The sequence below is a fragment of the Corvus brachyrhynchos genome, unplaced genomic scaffold (assembly GCF_000691975.1).
Source record: "Corvus brachyrhynchos isolate BGI_N302 unplaced genomic scaffold, ASM69197v1 scaffold56, whole genome shotgun sequence".
Classification (NCBI taxonomy): Eukaryota; Metazoa; Chordata; class Aves; order Passeriformes; family Corvidae; genus Corvus; species Corvus brachyrhynchos.
Window position 1 is genome coordinate 8,102,913 of NW_008238664.1, and position 20,204 is coordinate 8,123,116.

At 42.2% G+C, this 20,204-nt stretch overlaps 1 protein-coding gene across 1 annotated transcript in view; it reads right to left on the reverse strand.

The window, feature by feature from the left end:
• UTP20 (UTP20, small subunit processome component) overlaps window positions 1-20,204 on the reverse strand; it is a 69,880-nt gene that overhangs the window by 43,552 nt on the left and 6,124 nt on the right. The window contains 15 exon segments of the mRNA XM_008636663.2: window positions 366-516; window positions 1,715-1,820; window positions 7,392-7,480; window positions 8,002-8,157; window positions 10,095-10,273; window positions 10,920-10,997; window positions 12,357-12,491; window positions 12,991-13,137; window positions 14,751-14,906; window positions 15,304-15,441; window positions 16,480-16,561; window positions 17,554-17,742; window positions 18,223-18,355; window positions 18,548-18,614; window positions 19,732-19,812. Of these exon segments, the coding sequence (XP_008634885.1) occupies window positions 366-516; window positions 1,715-1,820; window positions 7,392-7,480; window positions 8,002-8,157; window positions 10,095-10,273; window positions 10,920-10,997; window positions 12,357-12,491; window positions 12,991-13,137; window positions 14,751-14,906; window positions 15,304-15,441; window positions 16,480-16,561; window positions 17,554-17,742; window positions 18,223-18,355; window positions 18,548-18,614; window positions 19,732-19,812 (1,887 nt within the window).

Consider the following 20,204-nt stretch of genomic DNA (forward strand, 5'->3'; position numbering starts at 1 on the left):
GGCAATACATACTGACATGTATACACCTACAGAGAGGTTAATGTCTGCTACAGGAGACTGATTTCACCAGGTTCATCTTAGAGCTGAGAAACAGAGGAACTCGCGCAGTCTAGAAGGCAATTAGAAGTGAATGCATTATGCTCCTGCCCTGATTTACCTCTAGGGAAGAGGCAAGGCTGACAGGGCTAACAGTTAATCTCTGTTAACTCACGCCCCAGTGACACAGGTCTAAGCAGACACTATGGAAATAATAGCTTTACACAGTCTCATGCTTCTCCTTTCAGACTTTATTATTTATCTATGTTTACTTACATTTTATTGTTAAAATACAAATTACTTTGCAGGTGCTCAAAAGAGCAGATTACCTTGGAAACACCAGTGGAAATATTAGGATGCAACTTCTCAAACAAGTCCATTAGGTTCCCTTGGGAAAGGGGTTCCTGGCAGCCACACAATGCCAGCCTCGTGTAATAGAGATCAGCCAACAGCAACGCAGAGGGGTCTGAAGGGAAAGTGCTAAAACAATGGATTATTTTATTAGCATACAGAAAGCACTGCAACAAGACTGGTATTTGAAAATAAGGCAGTAGTGATAACTACAACATTAAGGGAAAATTCCACTATTTCAGACTCTGCTTGCACCAGCAGACCAGTGAAGTCAGACTTCACCAGAACAATGGCTTGCAGCTGCAAAACCCATGACAGCCCAAGAGGCATGAGATTCCTCCTTTGATTAATCAGGCTTGTCAAACTGGGACTTGCATGCTGGACCCACATACACACAGCTGCAGAAAATAAACCTGCATAAGTCACACAAGGGCTTCTGCTACTGCCCAGGTGTTCTGTCACTGATCAACTTCAACAGAAAAGAAATAATCCAAGCTTAGGTGAGATCCCAGGAATCCTGCCTGTTCACAGAGAAACCTCCTTCTGCTACCTTACATCCCTTGCTCCGAGCAGGTTTCACATCCCCAGCCCAGAGCAGGCAGTAAAGCATTAGGCTAAAGCTCACTGCCAATAATTCCTGCCTGATCTGGGCAAGCTGTTTGATCTCCATCATGCCTCAGACACGGTCACCATAACTTCCTAAATGAACAGGATATTTTGAAGCTCAAGCCACCAAAGACTTGGAGATGCTAGAGAGAGATTAACGGTCTCCTTAAATCCTTCCAGACAGCCAGTTTTCTGTGCTAATTATAAGTAAAATTGAGTCAAAATAAATAAAATGGAGTATACAAAATCTCCTCCCATTGTGAAGCAAGCACAAACACGGATAGGTAAGGACATAGTCGAATCCCAACACCGCCAGCAAACTCAGGCTTTTGACATAGCTCAGAAAGTGCTGTTCCTGTCTCTTTTATCATAATGTAACACAGAATTACTAAGCATAGCATTCCAAAGTAAAAGTAGAACCAATGTAGCACTGCAATGCAAAACTAGAGCCACCTTATTTGACACACTACCCTGCAGCTGTCTAAGAAAGCACCAGTTTGCAGAGAAAATATCATTGAACAGGAACTACATCTACCTGGTTCTCCTAACACAGCGTCTAGAACTTTGTTCCATTCCATAACCACAATACTGAAGCAATGCACCAGCATAACAGAATGGGCAGCACACAAGCATTTAACCAGCTCCTACATAAAGGCAAAGTCATCTCTTTCTCTACCAAGGAAAACCATAAAGCACCACAGAACCGGCACAGTTTACTTACGTCACCAAGCTCTTGACACGCTCCACAGGTAACAAATGGAGTACTTCAGCAGACTCCACCAAACTAAGTAGAGTACTTACAGCTTGGCAGGCCACAAACAGGCTTCCTGGAGCAGAGAAAGAACAAGAACATCTTGTAAATTTACTCAGCTCTCAGTGACTTGTGCTTGTATGGTGCTTGCCCATCCTGAAAAGGCTGGAGTCAGAGAAATAAGGTAGCATATGGATCCCAGAACTAGCATGTGTACTTTTTAACCATACCACATAATCGTAACACATAAAAGAAATGCTTCTCTAGCTATCAAAATAAGTGCCTCCTCCAGCAAGCCAGCACTGAAAGCTGTGACAGCTCCCAGTTTGCATGTTTCCATCACATCCACATGTGCAGAAAGCAGGGATCTGGAGTTAAGCACTGTGGCAGGAGTCTCAGACAGCACTCTGCTAAAAAGGAAGAAATGATGCCAAATTGGTATGAATGTAGCAAAACCAAAGCAAAAATACATACTGATACTGGTGCCTATAAACTCTGGAACTTCGGCAATGCACTACTGTGTAAGATCTTCAAAGCTGTCCCACATACTTAAAGACTGAGTATTTATTAGTGAATGGCAGGTGGGTTTGCTGAATGCTGCCTCCTTCCTAAACCTCTCAGACTCCTTTAGGGATGGTTTTCCAGAAGCACAGGATAGCCAAAGCCCTGCCAGGCAAGAAAGGGCAATTCCTTTCCTTTCACACTGCTAAGTCAGCAAAGAGGTTGCTTTAAAAAAAAAAAAAAAAAAAAAAAAAATCCCTTCCTTCATCTCTTCCCAGGCAGAAAAAATACTGTTCCTAAACCAGGCAAATTAAAGAAAGTTTTTAAAAGATATAACTGTCTTACATGCTGCCAATGGAAAAGAAGGGGAAGTGAACATTCATTTCCTATTTATTCTTCTGAAAACATTCCTCTATTCTAAGTTGCTTAATTCCCCAGGTGTGTGCCAGATCCTGCTAACCATTAACCTTTATAAGGAGCTCCTCAAAGAGAGAAGAAACATCAGGTAATGACAGGAGGAAACTTTCTGCATCTCAAGTGTAAGGACAGTTCCCAAATTGCAATCTGCATGCCCTTTGGTAGCAGTGTGCCCATGCTGAACAAAGATAGCAGCTTCTACCTCACTAGAGACACACCTGTGTGATTACTAAGGGGAGCACTTCCATACTGGCCCTGAAGAGCTGCCAGCAATAACTTGCTGTTGCTCTGTCCCAGTTTTCAAGCCAGTGCTTTGCACTCCACAGCAACCAGAACACCAAAAGCACCCAGTTCTGGAACTTGCACTTTGCCTCAGGGCTCAGAGGCCAGGCAGGTCAAATGTAGCACAGGACTGGGAGCCTTGCACAGGCAGTGAGAGAAGACTGGAGTCCTAGCAGAAGGTGAAGGAATTGCAGAAATCATGGTGGTGGAAAGAATGCCAGAGGATTAAAAAAAGCATCCAGGAACCCTAGTCTGGGAGAAGGTTGAAGAAAACTAAGCAAGTAAGCGAAAGATGGGACAATAGGAGGCATGAGCACAGGACTGAGGCTGCATTTGTTTTCTTTTCCCTTATTGACAAAGGAAGAAACAGCAATGTGCCTCTGGCATGCACACAGAGCTTGTGCAGAGCTGCTACTACTGCCAGCTGAGACCCAAGAAATTTTAGATACTCCTTTTTTAGGCTAAGTACATTGCCAATAAAACAGTAATGACAGCATGCAAAACCTGCAAATATGATAAAAGAAAGACCTAAATCAAAAAGGGCTATGCTTGACAAAGCTTCTCTAAAGAAGAAAAAGCAACAGAGCTGATTGGCAAATACATTTAGGAATATTAACAAAGGTATTATAAATGGAAAATGACAAACAGCCCTTAAAAACAAAGGAACGATGAACACTCAACCTGGGGCATTCCATAACTTGTTTATAGTTTGTTACAGGTCCAGACACTTTCCACCCCCCTGAGTAACAACTGCCCTGCTCTGTGCAAGCTCAGTTAATTTTTTTTTTTACTGGCCAGAGAGGGAAGACAACCAGGAAAAGATGAGAAAAAAGATGCAGCATTTTAGAATCAGTGGTGTCATTTGGGTCAGAGATGGTGTGCTGGTTTTGGCTGGGATAGAGGCAACTTTCTTCATAGTAGCTAGTAAGGAGCTCTGTTTTGGATTTGTGCTGAAAACTGTTGATAACAGAAGGATGCTTCTGTTACTGCTGAACTGTTACTCACACAGCACCAAGGCCTTTCCTGCTCCTTTCCTGCTTCTCACCCTACTCCACCAGTGGGGAGGCTGGGGGTACACGAGGCCTTGGGAGGGGTGTTGTCATTTAACCCCAGCCAGCCACCAAACCCCCTACAGTCAACTTGCTCACTCCCCCACCAGCAGGATCAGGGAGAGAATCAGAAGGGTAAAAGCTAGAAAACTTGTGGGTTGAGAGAAAGCAAAAAAGCCATGCACACAAGCAAAACAGAACCAGGACCTGCTTCCCATGGGCAGGCAGGTGTTCATAAATCTCCAGGAAAGCAGGGCCCCATCACATGTAGTGGTGACTTGGGAAGATAAATGCCATCACTTCAACATCCCCTCCCTTACCCCTTCTTCCCCACACTTTATATACTGAGCATGGTGTGATATGGTCTGGAATATCCCTTTGGTCAGTTGGGGTCACCTGTCCTGACTATGCTTTCTCCCAGCCTGCCGTGCACCCTTAGCCTCCTTGCCAGTGTGGCAGCATGAAAAGCAGAAAAGGCCTTGGCTCTGCGCGAGCTGCTCAGCAGTAACAAAACATCACTGTGTTACCAACCCTGTGTTCAGCACAAACCCAGAACACAGCCCCATACCAGCCACTGTGATGAAAACTAACTCTACCCTAGCCAACACCAGGGGAACACAGCTGGGACAGCTGACCAAAGAGATATCCCCTGCCATATGGCACCATGCTCAGCATGTAACACGTGGGGAAGAAGGCATGGCATTTGTCTGCCCAAGTAACTGAGTGATGGAGCCCTGCTTTCCTGGGGATAGCTGGACATGTGCCTGCCCTTGGGAAGCGGCAAATTAATTCCTTGTTTTGCTTCACTCGCATGCATGGCTTTTGCTTTACCTGTTAACCTGTCTTTATCTCAGCCCACGAGCTTTCTCACTTTTAGCCTTCTGATGCTCTCCCCTCATCCCTGCTGAATAAGCAAGCAGCTGTGCGGAGCTTAGTCGCTGGCTGAGGTTAAGATACAGCAGTCCTTTCTGGCACCCAACATGTGGCTTCCAAGGTTAGAGATAATGACAGATTTGATTGCAATGTGCTAGATTGAGCCCTGATTGATAGCAGTTACTGCTGTTTAGCTATTAATTGGCAAGTTTCTGTGCTTGCCATAGGGCTTGCTTGTCTTACTGCATATTAGCAGCCACTAATCATTAGTGACTGCTCTTTGCTTTCACAGCTGTAGTGCTGTACTGCTTATCACCCTTCTCTGCTGTACCTGGGAACATTTTGATAACAGCCATGGCAATGCATGCAGGTGGGCAGGTGGCCAGGGCAGTGCTGCTGGTTTTGTTCTGCAGTACCACACAGGCTGGAACTCCAGTGTGAACTTGAGTCAATTGGACTGTGAGCTGTGGACGAATCCACACAGAAGGACACCCCAAAGCATCTGTGGCCATGGTTAAGTCCATGCCAAAGCAAGTCTATCTGAAAGCATCTGTGGCTTTAGTTATGTCTGTGCTGCAGCAGGTGTACCTCTGAAGGAATTGCGACCCAAGGGTAAGTTCACGCTGGAGAAAGTACTTCTGAAGCATCTGTGCCTGTGAGTAAGTCCATGCTGCAGAAGGTACACCTTCAAGCCTCATCGGCTGGGGATGAGATCATGCTGGAGCACCTCAAAGTGTGTGGCCACAGATAAGCCCATGGCAGAGGAAGTACACTCCTGAGGGAAAGCAGCCATGGTAATGCCACAGTTGGAGTGGGATACCTCTGAAGGCATTGTGGCTCATGGGTAAGGCTGTCTTGGAACAGGTGCACCCCAAAGCACCTGTGGTGATGGATAAGTCTACACCACAGTGGGTATACCCCAGGAGAAACTGAGACTCATAGGTAAGATTCCACTTGGAGCAACTACTCCCCTAACGAGGATGCAGTCTGTGGATAAATCCAAACCCAAGCAAGGGGAGGAGTTTATTGCAATGTTAAGCCCTGTGGCCTGGCCCAAAGGGACTGGGGTGGAGACTACAATGCATATAACTTTAAATTGCTGTAACTTGTGGTTTAAGTTGCATGTTGTAGGAATTACTGTCGCAGGAATGATCCAAACCAGTGGAGGACAAGCTTTAAAAGAAGCAGTGCAAGTGCAGCAGTGAACCAACATGAGCTGACTTTGGTGGCAAACAATTCCACACAAGACACCAACTCTCCTGTTCTGAGTGACCACTATAACAGACGGAGCCCAAATTCATGGATTAAATGAACTCAGTGGATATTTCATGAACATTTTACAGGGGTGGTCCACAGACCAAGGGAATGATTATCAAAGGATGGGAGGGGAAGGCGTGGATAATGAGATTGTATTGGATAGTGTGGTACCCAAGCATGACGTAAATGGTATTGAATAACAGGCAGAGAATGTGCTGGTCTTGGCTGGAATAGAGCTGATTTTCTGCATAGTAGCTGGTATGAGGCTCTGGCTTGGATTTGTGCTGAAAATGGTGTTGACAACAGAAGGATGTTTTTCTTATCAGTATGCAGCACTCACAAAGCATCAAGGCCTTCTCTGTTTTTCACACCAGTGAGTGGGCTGGGGGTGCACAAGGAGCTGGGAGGGAACACATCCAGGACAGCTGACCCCAACTGACCAAAGGGATATTCCAGACCATATGGTCATGCTCCGCAGATAAAGTGGGGAACGTTCAGAGTGATGGTGTTTGTCTTCCCAAGTAGCCACTACAAACAGCAAAGCCCTACTCTCCTGGAGATTTCCTGCCACCCATTGGAAGTGGTAAATGAATTCCTTGTTTTGCTTTGCTTCTATGTGTGGCTTTTGCTTTACTTATTAAGCTGCCTTCATCTCAGTCCACAAACTTTCTCACTTTTACTATTCCAATTCTCTGCCCCATCCCACTGGGCAAGTATGAGCAGGTGAGCAGCTGCGTGGGGCTTAGCTGCCAGCTGGGGTTAAACCACAAGTCTTTTTGGCACCCAACACAGAGCTCAAAGGGTTCAAGATAATGACATGTGACTGGAGCATGCTGGATTGAGTTTATAGTTGTTATCGATGTGTAGCTATTAACTGACAGATGGCAACATCCTAAACTTTGCACTATAGATTTGAATTGGAACTTGTGAGTCAATAGTCTCTCCTTCACTTGATATCTTCAGCCTGGATTTGGTTTAGATAGATTTCCTTCCTCTTTTTTTCTCACTTTCTTCTTTTCCTTCCCAATTACCCCTGTCTTCCACTATGCAGGACATCTGTCACCCCATCATTATTACGAGCAGCAAATGCAGAATTGTTTCCCAAGGTTGTTTCCTCCCAAGCTTTGCTCTTCTTAGTCAAGCTGGTAAATAATTTTGGATACAATACTACCACTATTCATTTTCATGCTCTGTGTAATCAGAAAACCTGCTTTTATTTTTTTATATATCAACAAAAAGCAAATAAACAGGAAGTAACTGTAACTGACCTTTGCAGAGGCTTCCTTTGTCAATGGCTGTGAAGAGAGAGTCTATAAAACTTGTCACATGAGGCAGAATGTGGTCTTTGTTCATTGGTCTGTCCAAAATAAATGGGAAGACTTTTATTTCTGTTACACTGACACCTACATATGAAAGCTTTCTATCACATTTATCTCTATTAAATTACAGGTAGCTCATTCCAAGTTTGAAACCAGCATTGAAACGTTTTTGCTATTTCTGAGTCACAATTTAAGTTGTAGCATTCTCTGCATCTTGTCTCCAACTAGTCCTTCAATAATTACTGAAAAAACACTGTTGAGAGAGGACAGTGCTTAAAACACACAAACTGAAATGAGGCAAGAACATCTCTATATACTAAAGTGCCAAATTTAGTGAGTAGGCAATCAAGAAACTCTTCCTGTCTTTACTGTTGACTCATGGTAGTTCCATGCAACACTTGTTTTTGACTTCTAACCCCAGATTCCTGAGCCTAGCCACAAGCAATTATTGTCCTTTCCTTAGTAAAGTGATTTCCTACAGAAAGAGAACTAGCAGACAGTAAGAAAGTAGACAGTATTACAGAAATACATGACAATAGTACCTTAGAATATCCCTTACCTAATATGTGGCAGTACAACCAAGGCAACCCAAGACTGTGAAAGGTCAGTGATGTCTTCCTTCTCTGGTAAATGAATTAAAGACAGTACATGATCCAACACTGGTACTTCTGCCTTTTCTCCTCTTCTTTTACTTGTTTGTTGCCTTGTATTAGAGCTAAAAATAAACCCAAACGTTTTAGTAATCCACCACTGCATATCAGAGATTGTTCCTTTTGCTCCTATGATATTCAAAATTATGTTGTCTACTTCTAGCAAAAAGGACTTGCACAACACAAGGGATTTTTTCCTTCTCTATGTCCTCTACAGCACAAAATATCATCTAGTCATGCTGAAGAGTACAAAGCACGGACCACGAGAAACATCAGGTCTTTATTTCAAGTTCAAATAATATTTCTAAAAGAAAAGACAATAGTTCTCAGTTGGACACCCTTACAACTAGGACATACAGAGTCTAGGAGCACCGGAGAGTCATCTCTATGACTGCTGTTATTAATCATGATAATGTTGACATAGATGGATGACAGAAAACAGTCAGTGAGGTAAAAGTTTTGGGACTTAAATGGACTCACAAGGTGAGCCCAAATCAACAAGCCTATTTGCAGGCAGAAGGGGCTGACACCATACTGGAACATATGAACAGGAGTCCTTCACACTCTGTGTGCAGCAACCCTTCCATTCCACGCAGTGCTTGCAAGATCACAGTCGGAAGACTGCATGGGCTTCACCCTTCAAGAAATACAGAAGATAATAGAAAGCCAACAGTACGAATCATTAGAGGCTCAAAAAAAAAAATTATGAGATAAACCTCAAAGAATTAGGATTGTTGGTGCAGAGAAAGAAGATCTCAGACACATCTGATGATGAAAGCCTGCTATTTGCAAAAGCTTGATGCAAAGAGTAAGAAATATTCTGCTCTTTATGTTTCCAGCAGATAAGATAAGCAGCAAGGGACTTAAACTGCCGTAAAGAAGGTTTAAGTTATACACTGAGGACTGGGGAAAAAGTCCCTAACAACCCAACAAAAAACCCAAAATCCAAAAAGCCCAAATAAATCAAAAACCACCTGTTAACCATAAAGATATCAAAGTACTGGCAGAGACTGCCAGAGGCAGCTCAGAAATCTCCAAAACTGGACTCTTTAGTAACTAGATAGGAGACGGGGTATGCAACTCTTGAGATGCCTCCTGGCTGTAATTTACACCACTGACATTGCAAGAGCACAAGAAAGTCCAACTAGGACCAAGGTCCTCGCAGCTGTGTACTCCAAACCATGGAAAAAACAGAGAGACCAAGAAACAAAGGAAATAAGGGAAGAAAACCAAATTTAATCATTTTGACTCAACCTTCTGTTCCTCAGTGCTTCTACTCTTATTAAATAAAAATAGGAAAAACCCACACAGAGTAGACTGCTTTAAGAAAAGATAAAACCTTACATAAAAGGCAATACAAAGTCAGAAGTTTCGAATTAGCTGAGTTAGAATTACTAGAAAAATCACTATCATTAGATTAGCAATGGTCATTCTGTGCTTCAGTGGTTGCCCCTAATTTTTCCAAAGAGGCTTGGGGAAAAGCAACCACTCCATTGCAACCAAGCTAGTTTTGCAACTAAAAGCAGTCAAGCTGTGCCAGCACAGCGCTGCTTCTGGGTTAATTATATGTCCTTTGGTATCCAGCTGTGCTCTATGGCAAGACTACACTACTGCTGCCAAGAAAGCTCCTGGACAAGACATATGCATACAGGGAAAAAAGCTGGGGCACAGGCAGGAGGTCAGTAACGATGAGAACCTGAACTGCTGCACTCACTACAAAGATTAACTGCCAAGGGATGCAGTTTGCATGATGGTGTAACAGATCCTCATCGTACACACACCACAACACTGCTCATATCAGTGATCACCTTTCAAGAGCAGCATTTCTTCTCATATAATTTCAGAAAGGAAAATGATATCCTGCTATATCACTTGGTTTACATTGCTGCCATTTACACAACTCCAACAAATACAGGAGGTCAACTTTTATGTGCTCTGCCCTGCCTTCAGGCCTAGAGCCACACAGACACATCTAGTATTTGCTAAACTTGAGAAGTCTCACCTGACAGATGCTTCAGTGAAAACAAGAGGATACTTTTCAAATGCCATTGAACCAATGGTAGGAGGCTCTGCTTTCACCAAAATGAGTTTAGCCAGAATTGCCACAGCTTCGTCCTTTGTGATGGCATCTGTGCCAGAGAAGCAATGTTCAGTGTATTCTAGAAAGCATGGGAGAAAATGCTGAAGAGACAAAAAAACCCCACATAAGTCAAAGATTGGCAAGCCTCTTTAATCATCATCACATCCACAAAAAAACCCATGACACCAACCACAGAGAAATCCAAATGCTCACAAATAAGCCAGCAAAGCATTGCACTTATCAATTCTGGTGGCCCTAGACAGCAGCACACAGACATTTTCTTATCCCAGAAGGGACAGTAATTTGCTGCAAAAACTCATTTTGCACCAAATCCAGTCTTATCAGGACATTTCAGATCCTTGACTTGGCTTTCACCTCCCACTCCATTTAATTAATTTGATTCCTCACGTATCACCAGTTATAGGGCTTATTCTTCATTTCCACTTAGTTTCTCCAGAACTCCTTCTATTCCTCCCATCCATAACACACTCACCCTCTTAATTCCCCACAGACAAGCTTCTTTTTGTGAACAGATACCTATCACCTTCTCCAACTCTGAGAACATTTACAGAACACTAACTCAAGTAACCACTTTCCTTCTTATCAGATCATGCCAGAAGTTTAAATAAACATCATGTCAATACACAACAATCCTTCAGCATACAAGGCACGTAAATATACTGTGGATTCTCCAGTTGTTCCCTTTGGCAACAAAAATAAACATAATGCACAAACATTTTAACCTACCCTCTCAAATTGCTTCATTGTGAACATTGCTTCAGAGAAGTCCAAAAGAAAATGCCGTTCAAACCCACTTGCAAATACCTGCAAGATGCAAGTGAAAAGTTGACAGGAACAAGAGACATTTCACAGTCACCTCTTTACTACCCATAGGACATTTTTTCTGGTATACAAATCAAGCATGCTTTGAACTCTGAGATAGCCAGCCTGGCTCACTTGCTAATCCCAGCACACAGAGCAGCAGCGTTTCCAAGTGACAATTCAGATACAAAAATGCACAGTCCTTTTTAAGAAACCCTACTGACATGCTTTTTTTCAAAAACACTGCTGGATCCTACTGCCTCTGTGCAGACAACTGAGCTATCTCTTCAGTGTGATGTGGAAAATGTAAGTCGAAAGTTCTACGACTGCAGCACAGACACACCAACTGTCGGGAAAAAGTTGAGGCTCAAAATATATTTCAACTCGGCATTTTTTCTGTGTAGCAGGTTGCAAAAAGTTTACTACCTCACGGGCAGAGCCAATCTCTGTGCCTTTGAAGGACCCAAAATAGGAAGAGTCCTTTGAGATACCCAGGATCAGTGCTACTCAATGCTAAGATAAAATACACACCTCCAGTTTAACAGAAGCTCACACAAATATCCTCAAATGTTTGAAGAAGTCTCCTGAGCAAAACTGGCCTCATGCCACAGGTAGAACCAATCTTACTTCAGAACAAGTCAACACTGAAGACCAAATGAAATTTGATCTTTTTTAAACAATTTCGAGTCTTGCTTTCCCATTGTAAATTGCATGGCATTTTTATTTCAAATATTTTTCACACACACACATTACAACTATGGTCCACACTGTTAATTGCAAAACTAAAGGATCAGACTCCATAGTATAATCTCCTATTAATCTTTGCAACACTACATTTGATAGGAATGCATGCAGCTAATCCTGTCAATGCTCCAGGAGCAAAGGTAGTACCGAAATATGCTTACTCCTGTACTTTCTAAATCAAAACTGCACTTGTATGAACCTTGCTCACAAGGCTAAAGCATGCTCATTAAATGCTTGGAAACTTAATAAAAAATGTATTTTTTTCATTAAGTTTGACTCAATGATCTGCTTTATGATCTTAGGCAGGACATATTCCTTCTCTGTTATCCTTCCTTTCTCTAGAGAGGCTGTAGGTGTTTGCCTCAGTCTGGATTTCACTGCAATGATGTCTGCCATGGTGGCATTGCTATACTGACAGCCTGTGCAAGACTGTCAAGTAATCCCAAGACCTCATCAGACTTTACTTAAGGCATTGGGCAGCTTCTTCACTGTCTGTGCAAAAAGGCTAAAGGGAACATTTTGGCGTATTTCCCAGCCTGAAATAGAATGTCCAGAAATCACCCTGCTCCAGGGAATTTGAAGTCTGGAATTTCTGGCATAAGCAGCAATCCTTCTTACCTTCTGAATAGCTTCCTTGGTCAAAGAATCTGGCAACAAAACATTCTCAGCCAACAGGAACGCAGAAATGGTGTTCAGCAGCATCTTGCAGCAAGATGATGAGAGATAGGGTGTTTGTAACATTTTTATTAAAACCTGAAATGAGAAAGAGAGAACTCATATTTGTCCACGAAGACAATGATTATCTGGTCTGAATGGTCTGGACAGCCCCTGCACCAGGAGGGCATGGAGTTCTAAGCTTCAGCCCACAGAAACTAATCCTAATAGTCCCACTGAAGTTTGAAGGCCCTAAATCTACCCTAATGGGGTCAAATGTATGTGAATCTGGTAGAACTGGTCCACACAACTGATATGGTGGGGTCTCCTCCACAGCGGCAGGAACAGACTCTAGAAGCAGTTAGCCCATTTTCCCCATTGCTCATTTAAAGCTGGGCTGCACTAGCATTACAATACAGAGGTAAAATCTCACAGGATCAGAGAGGTAGCAATACTCAAAATATATGCATTTGTTCACTCATCTCAAATCCTAAGCCCAGTGATGCATCAGAAATGTGTACGAATGCTTCAGCTCACCACACCTCTTCCATATTCAACTGATACTTCTCTGATACATCCAAGTGACAGTCTGACCTACCTGACAGACATCTCCAGGCAGGGAGATTTTGGATCCATTTGCATGTTCCACTAAGATCAGATAAGCCTGCAGAATCCTTTCCATCTGCTCTGAAGCCACAGAGCAGTTGACCTTAGTTATTTTCCTCTGCAAATCTAAGAGTGACTCCTGTTTAAATAAAATAGGGAAATGAAATGTTTCAGATAAATGGCTTCACTTACTGCTATTTGGAGGACATTCTAAACAGTCAATCATCTCAGCTGCCCAACAAACTATTTTTAGCTCTCTCATACATGTTCCACAAATTAAACCTTGCAGAAACACTGGGAAATTTCCCTTAGGTAAAAACGCATCCCAGATTCCTTGGACAGAAACACAGTAACTCCTAAAATGAGGGTCTCCAGAAAGGCCAACACTTGACATAAGAAATAGGAAAGAGAAATATTGAGCTCCAGACCCACAAAGGTATAGAAGCACCCAGCTTTCACTGGAATTATCAGAATTTAGGTACTTTTACACCATCATTATGCTAATGTGGATGCTGAGAGCTTACTCATTTAATGTACATTCTACATTAGTGTCTCTTTCTGTCCAGAAGGTATAAACTCCTACCCTTGATCCAAGAAATTGAACCCAATTTAGACAGCTATCACAGACTACACAAATGTTTCCCTCTGAGCAAGATATCCCCATGCATCCACCAGTTCCCAGGGTAAAAGAAAAAGCCTCATTAAAAATAAAAGGAAGAATGTAACAAATTTCTAAGATTTCCTAACAACTGCAGATGCTGAGTCAAAGAAACCTCAGGGATACAAACCATTCAGTGGTAAACAAATATGTAGCTAATGACAGTCAGGTAGTAACTGCTTATCATATTGGGTGAGGACAGAGGAACAGGATGGGATTTTCTAGGAAAATAGTTAGTCACAGGGAAGGAGTCTCAAGAAGGAACCCATAGGAATTATTTACCCATGCTGAAAGGACTACCCTAAAAAAGCTCATATGAACCATTTCCTCCAGTTTCCCATTTCATCCCTCCAAGGAGCACACCTGACACAGTCTATGCTGTCAGTTGCAAGAGGTTTCAATCCCCCTTAGCAAATCCCTCTCCCAGATGTTTTTCAACTTTTAAATATTGGTCAAGTAAGTAAAACACACTGCCAGGCTGTGTGATTGCTGATTATTCCACATCACCCTGGTCTAACACAGCCCAGCCCACAGCACTCAGTTGCGCTCCTTCAGACCAGAGTGTAACCCCCAAGCAGCAACACAGGAACATCCAGACTGAAAACATTTTTATTTTCAGTACTTGGCTGAAAGGCTCCAACTTGGATTTCCAGGTTTAATCCAAGTCTTCACTTTAAAAAGATCTGTAAGGCAAAAAGCTTCCCCTTTACTGTCACAAAGTGGTTTTGAACCACCAATATATAGTTCAGCAACATAAAACAAGCACTACATTCCAGCAAGGGCTCTGCAATGAGTGCAAAGGCAGCTCATACAAACCATCCTCGCCCAGCCATAGGACTGAGTTCCAAGTCTCACCTACAGTAGTTCCTTTCTCACTCACAAAACAGCCACCAGGGTAACTGAACTTAGAAAAGAAGGGTATAATTTTTCCCATGCATATGACCCTGTATTTTATGTTTCCAAAGCAGAAAAAAACCAAAAAAACCTAGTTCTGGTCCAATAAAACATAAATACTTTTCTAAGTGAGTGCAGAATTTTTTCTCAGTCACTCATGAATAAAAAAACAACAGTAAGAAGAAAAATTATCAGTGTACCTCCAGACACTTGAAGACAATGTCAAAATGCTCTTTATGGATATGCACTGCAGCTGATCTGATCATTTGCTCAAAGGCTTCTCCAACAGCTACCCATGGTAGTTCAATTTCTTCTTCAGTAATAGGTCCCAGCTTCAACAGAACTAACTTCATAGCCTGCACAGGAAAAGAGCATATCATGTTCTTATACTTAGAAAATAAATCTAGCAATCCGAAAACTAATTACTGCAATGTACTGCTAAAATATTCCAGTGATCTCAATTCTTTCTCGAATGACTACAGGGAAAAAAAAAAAAAAAGGCTATCTGAAATAAAATCTGAAATATCAGCAAGAAGTACAATTTTAACACATAGCAATAATGCACAAGAAGTATTTAAACAACCTTCCTATCTCAAAAAATATTCTTAGAAGGCTTTCAGATCCTACCAAGTAATTAACACCATGCTTATCGCCACTGATCCACTGAGGTGGATGAGAAAACACTCAATGGTTTCAGTGAGCACTGCCTAAGGCCTGTTACAGCAACAGCTTAAGCAGCAATCTTGTCTTTACCGTCTCTGCACAGGAGTGGAACATGTTTCGAACACCCTTGCACATCTCAAAAAGCAGCTGTCCTACACCTTCCACCTTTTCGGGGTGCTCTCCCAGGTCACAGAGCATTAAATTGAAGAGTGCATTTTTATCAGAAACCTACAAAACATAAGGAGAAAAAAATGTTATCTTCCATTCAGAGCTGCCAAATGGATTGAGGCAACCAAATGGCTCCACAGCACCATGTTATTCTCCTAGTCCTGCCCTCCCACAACAGCTCAAACTCACTAGTTCTGTGAGCACACAAGGAAATTCAAAGAAGAAATATGACCAGCTATTCAGTCACTACAGCTCCCACAGCCCCAGGTCTGCTGAGGTCACTGCAGCTGAAATATGTGGGTTTGATTCTTCTCATGATTTTAAACATCTGCATAAATGCACTATTAAACTGGTCACAACTGCAACACAAAAGTCACTGCCCTGATGAGAAAGAGACGTGTATCAGCTGACCACAGAATCCAGTCATCCAAAACCAGAACCACACTTGAGAATACTGCAGGGACTTCTGCCCCAATATTTGAAATACCTCAGTTTCTGAGGATTTGACTTAAAGTTCAGAAATTTCCAAAAACAACCAATCAAATGAACATGCTTTATTAAGGTCTCTCAACTTAGGACAAAAATGAGGATACTTAAATGAGCTAGCCAGTCTAAGGAGTCCTGCCTTTCGTATATTTTGACTAAAGAAAAACCAACAACTACCACTCCCTTTCCTCACTCCATGAAAGATTGCTCTCTGATCTTGGTTGATCTGCCTGGGAATGTTACATACTGTGATCTTCAGGAATGCAAAAACATTGTCACAAGAATTTCAGTTCTACAAACGCCTTCAAGTATTTGTGAAAAAGCCAGTGGGCAAATGTGCATATACAAATTCAAGCCTCCCTTCTGCAGGATCACCTTACTATTTCTAGTCATTTTAGATAAACAGAGAGTGCTAAGGCCTCTACTTGCCACTACTGACATGGAATGCATGACATTCTTAGTAAAATACTTATTAAAAATTACAACTCAGGACATGCTGTATGCCAGTTCAGGCCTTGTTAACCCTTCTCTGGAGAAAACCTAATACTACACATTGAATCCAAAAACCACTTCAAAATGAAGATAGCACCAAAGTACAAACATCCCACTTACCTTTCTCATCAGAAAGACAAAACTTTCAGCAGCAAAATTTCTGATGTGGAGTTTGTGGTGAGCCAGCAGGGTGCTGTACAGGCTACAAAGACACAAAATAATCCATTGTCTTAGGGGCAATGCAAGAATTGCCACCAGCTGGTTAAAAAAATTGTTTCCAGTTTACATTACCACTTTTTATAAGCACTAAGAACCTGTCCTCCTAGAGGGGGCCAATACCTTCCTCATCTAGATTCCCTTCCACTCTCCCTGGATAAAGATCAGGAGTTTCGCAAAGAAGGTCAAATGACAGTGCCAGACAAATTAAGTCACAATCAGAAATACTTTTAAAATCTGTGGATCTCTAGATTCAACTGCAGCATCAAGATTTTTAAGATACATGTTTAGTAGCAATAAGTGAATCCAAAGTTGATGTATATGCCAGATTTGTATTTTAGTTGAGCCAACAGGCTCTCCTGTACACTTCAAAGTTTTGAAAGATTCAGTTTGCACAGCTGATAAATATTTGCAGTTTGCTGGTATCAGTAACAGTGGCAGGTGGCTCATCACATGCTCATTGCAGAGGGAGTGGTGCCTCAGATTCTCTAAAATTGAGCAGATCATTTTTCAATATGTTCAACATCTTAGCCTGGGCTGGGGAGGAAGTTTGTAACCAGTTTTTTGCTCCATCTGTTCCAAACTGAAATTAGGAGGAAGAAACATGGAACCACTGTCTATGTCAAAAAGAAGAGCCCTGCTGCATCAGCAATTTAAGACTGAACAAGTGGTCACACTGGGTCAGGCCACACGCTCAGTCTACAGCAGCTGCCAAAAGCAGATACCTGGGAAAGGTTTAAAAGCACGACAAGCACATACAAAATCAGCCTTCAAGCACCTGCAGTTCAGAAACTCCCCACGCCCAGAAGTCCTTGCATTTGGTAACTCCTTGGAGCTTGGCCAGTTTCTCTATGAGAAAAGCTGAGAAAGCATGCTAACAAGTACACTGAAGCACTAAGCCACGTATTCATGTGGCATTTACACTTCTACAGCATCTACTAACTGCTGATCAAGACAGACATTAAACATGGTTTTTACCTGTATATGTTGTGTATGTCCTTCACCATCAATCTCCACAAATACTTGTAGAGATAGGAAAGAGAGGTAAAAGCCCATTCTAGCAGCTCTGTGTCCTGTGTATCCAGTAATTTGGTGATGGCCAGGAAGAAGTCATGAAAGTGAGGATAGAAGTCAGCCTGAAGATCTCGAGCCAGCTGCACCACCAGACTGTGTTTCAGAAAACACACCAGTGTTAGTGCATTTCAAAAACAAACCAATAAAAACCTAGTTAAACACTGCATAATCCAGCACAGTCTCTTTGGAAAGAAAGGTAGCATCACTTTTACTTTTCACTTTTTAAAACATGTCACCTATTAGGCAGCTGTGGATGGCAAGAATCTTAAGATTTTCAAACCATCAAGCAGCCAGCAGTAAACAAGAAAACAAGTGCTTTAACATCAAACAAAGCACCTTAATATACTGTCTGACATTCAGTAAGCACTCCAGCTAATTTGTTTGCCTTGTCACAGCTACATTTTTTTGAAGACTTAGAACCATAGAGCTCTACCAGGGAAACATGACTGCTTTGGGCATCTCATTGCTATATTTTCCTCAGGTACAATAAAGATAAAGAACACTTACAACAGGACTCATGTTTACTTAAAATATCATCAAGGCCTCTGACTACCCTTGTGGCCATACACTTACTTTAATAGGGGTTGGTAAGCAAGACTGCCTTCGACTTGCAAATGTGTCTTCAAGCTCTGCACAACAGCACTCTGGTAATAAACCAGCTGGTTGAAGGACTGGCATTTGTTGGCCACTTCATTGTAGAATTCCACTGTTCAAACAACAAAAGAGAAGCCCTGAAAACTAGTCCAGTCCCTGGTAAACATGTAGCGTGTTCAAGAATAATAGGGCTCCAGAGCCCAGTCCAAAAAACAGTCAATAATCTCCCCCTGGGCTCTGGATGAAGAAGAAATGCATTTTATCAGTTTAAGGAAAGCAGGAAATGTGAATATAAACGACATACCAAAATGCTGAGTGAGGTTCAGTTCCTTCCATTTCCGCAGTCCTTCGAAAAAGTAGGTTTCAACCTCCTGTCAAAACAAAGATGAAGAGTAGCTACCAACCCTAATGAATGTGTCCTATAAAGATGAGAGGTTCAAATGCAGACAACTATCAAGTGCCTTAAGCATTTAAAAAATATTCTAACAAACCTCAATGACTAATTTCAACAGGTACTATGGAGTTTCCTTGAAAATAAGTCTTTCTTTCAATATTCAAAACACATTTGAAAATATTTTCTGGTGACAGGACTTGTTTACATAATTGCTTTTTATACCTGTGTTGAGTGGCCTTGATAATCTAAGATGCTGAGCCATAGCTCAGCCAGCACAAGGCCTTGGAATTTCTTTTGGCATCCTCATAGCTATTGAGTGGGAAGTTCAGAAGAACAATCCAGTAGGCCAGGTGGCAGTAACCTGCAAATCCCTGTAATCATAACGATGATTTATATGACCCATATAAATGATCCTTGTGATCAATAAAGACATATGCTCATGCTTCATACACATGCTGCCAGTATGTGGGTGTCAATCTCTTCTCCCAGGTAATAAGTGATAAGAGGAAATGGCCTGAAGCTGTGCTAGAGGAGGTTTAGACTGGATATTAGGGAAAATTTCTTCACTGAAAGGGTGGTCAGGCATTGGAACAGGCTGCCCAAAGAACTGGTTGAGTAATCATCCCTGGAAATATTTAAAAGATGTGCAGATGTAGCACTTAGGGACATGGTTTAATGATGACCTTGGCAGAGTTAGGTTAACAGCTGGACTCAATAATCTTTGAAGTATTTTCCAACTTATGATTTTCAAACTTCTGATTCTATTGCAACTACTCAGCACCTGCAAGCCTTTCCAGTCCAGGTCTGGTCCTAGGACTGCTAAGTGACACAGCAGCATCTTTCATGTTCAGAAACAGGCCCACCAGCCACATGGAAAACAACATGGTGGTACTGTCAAAGTGTCTCTATGGCAATACTGCAAACCAGGTAAAAAAGTAAAAGGGAACAAAGCATGAAATGAGTATCCAAGAAAAGCAGTTCTTGCAGGAGCTTCTTTCCAATTTCCTCCTGAATAAATTTCTTAAGTGACTCTTTCATGGAGTATATCTACTTGTGATGCGATTTCAGAAAACAATCACAAGTGCTGCTCTCACCTCAGCATAGCTCCCAGTTCGGTCAATCCGATGAATAATATCGATATTAATATTGCTTAGGCGCTCCGAAAAGGTAAGAAACTGAAAAACAAAACCACACATTTCTTGCTTAGTTTTGAGCACAGCCCTTCTAAATCCCTCTCGACAGCATACATACTGCAAACAGACACCCCACTTCTAAAGACGGGCTGCCAGATAAAACCCCTCAATAACAGCCCTACAAGAAGATTAAGGCAAAACGTGCTTAAAACCCCCAGGAGGGGGACAGACCCTCTACCCCCCTGACCTGCAAAACCCAGGCTCGCAGCCCACACGTCTGCACAACACACTGAAGGAGATGCAGAGGAATCTACCCAGATTTCAACTATCTGTCCCGCTCTCAGCCTTCCTGAAACAACGCCCTGGTAAATACCCTTACAGGGTATTACTTTTTCATTTAATCATTTTGGTTTTGTACACTAGGGCGGTGGTGC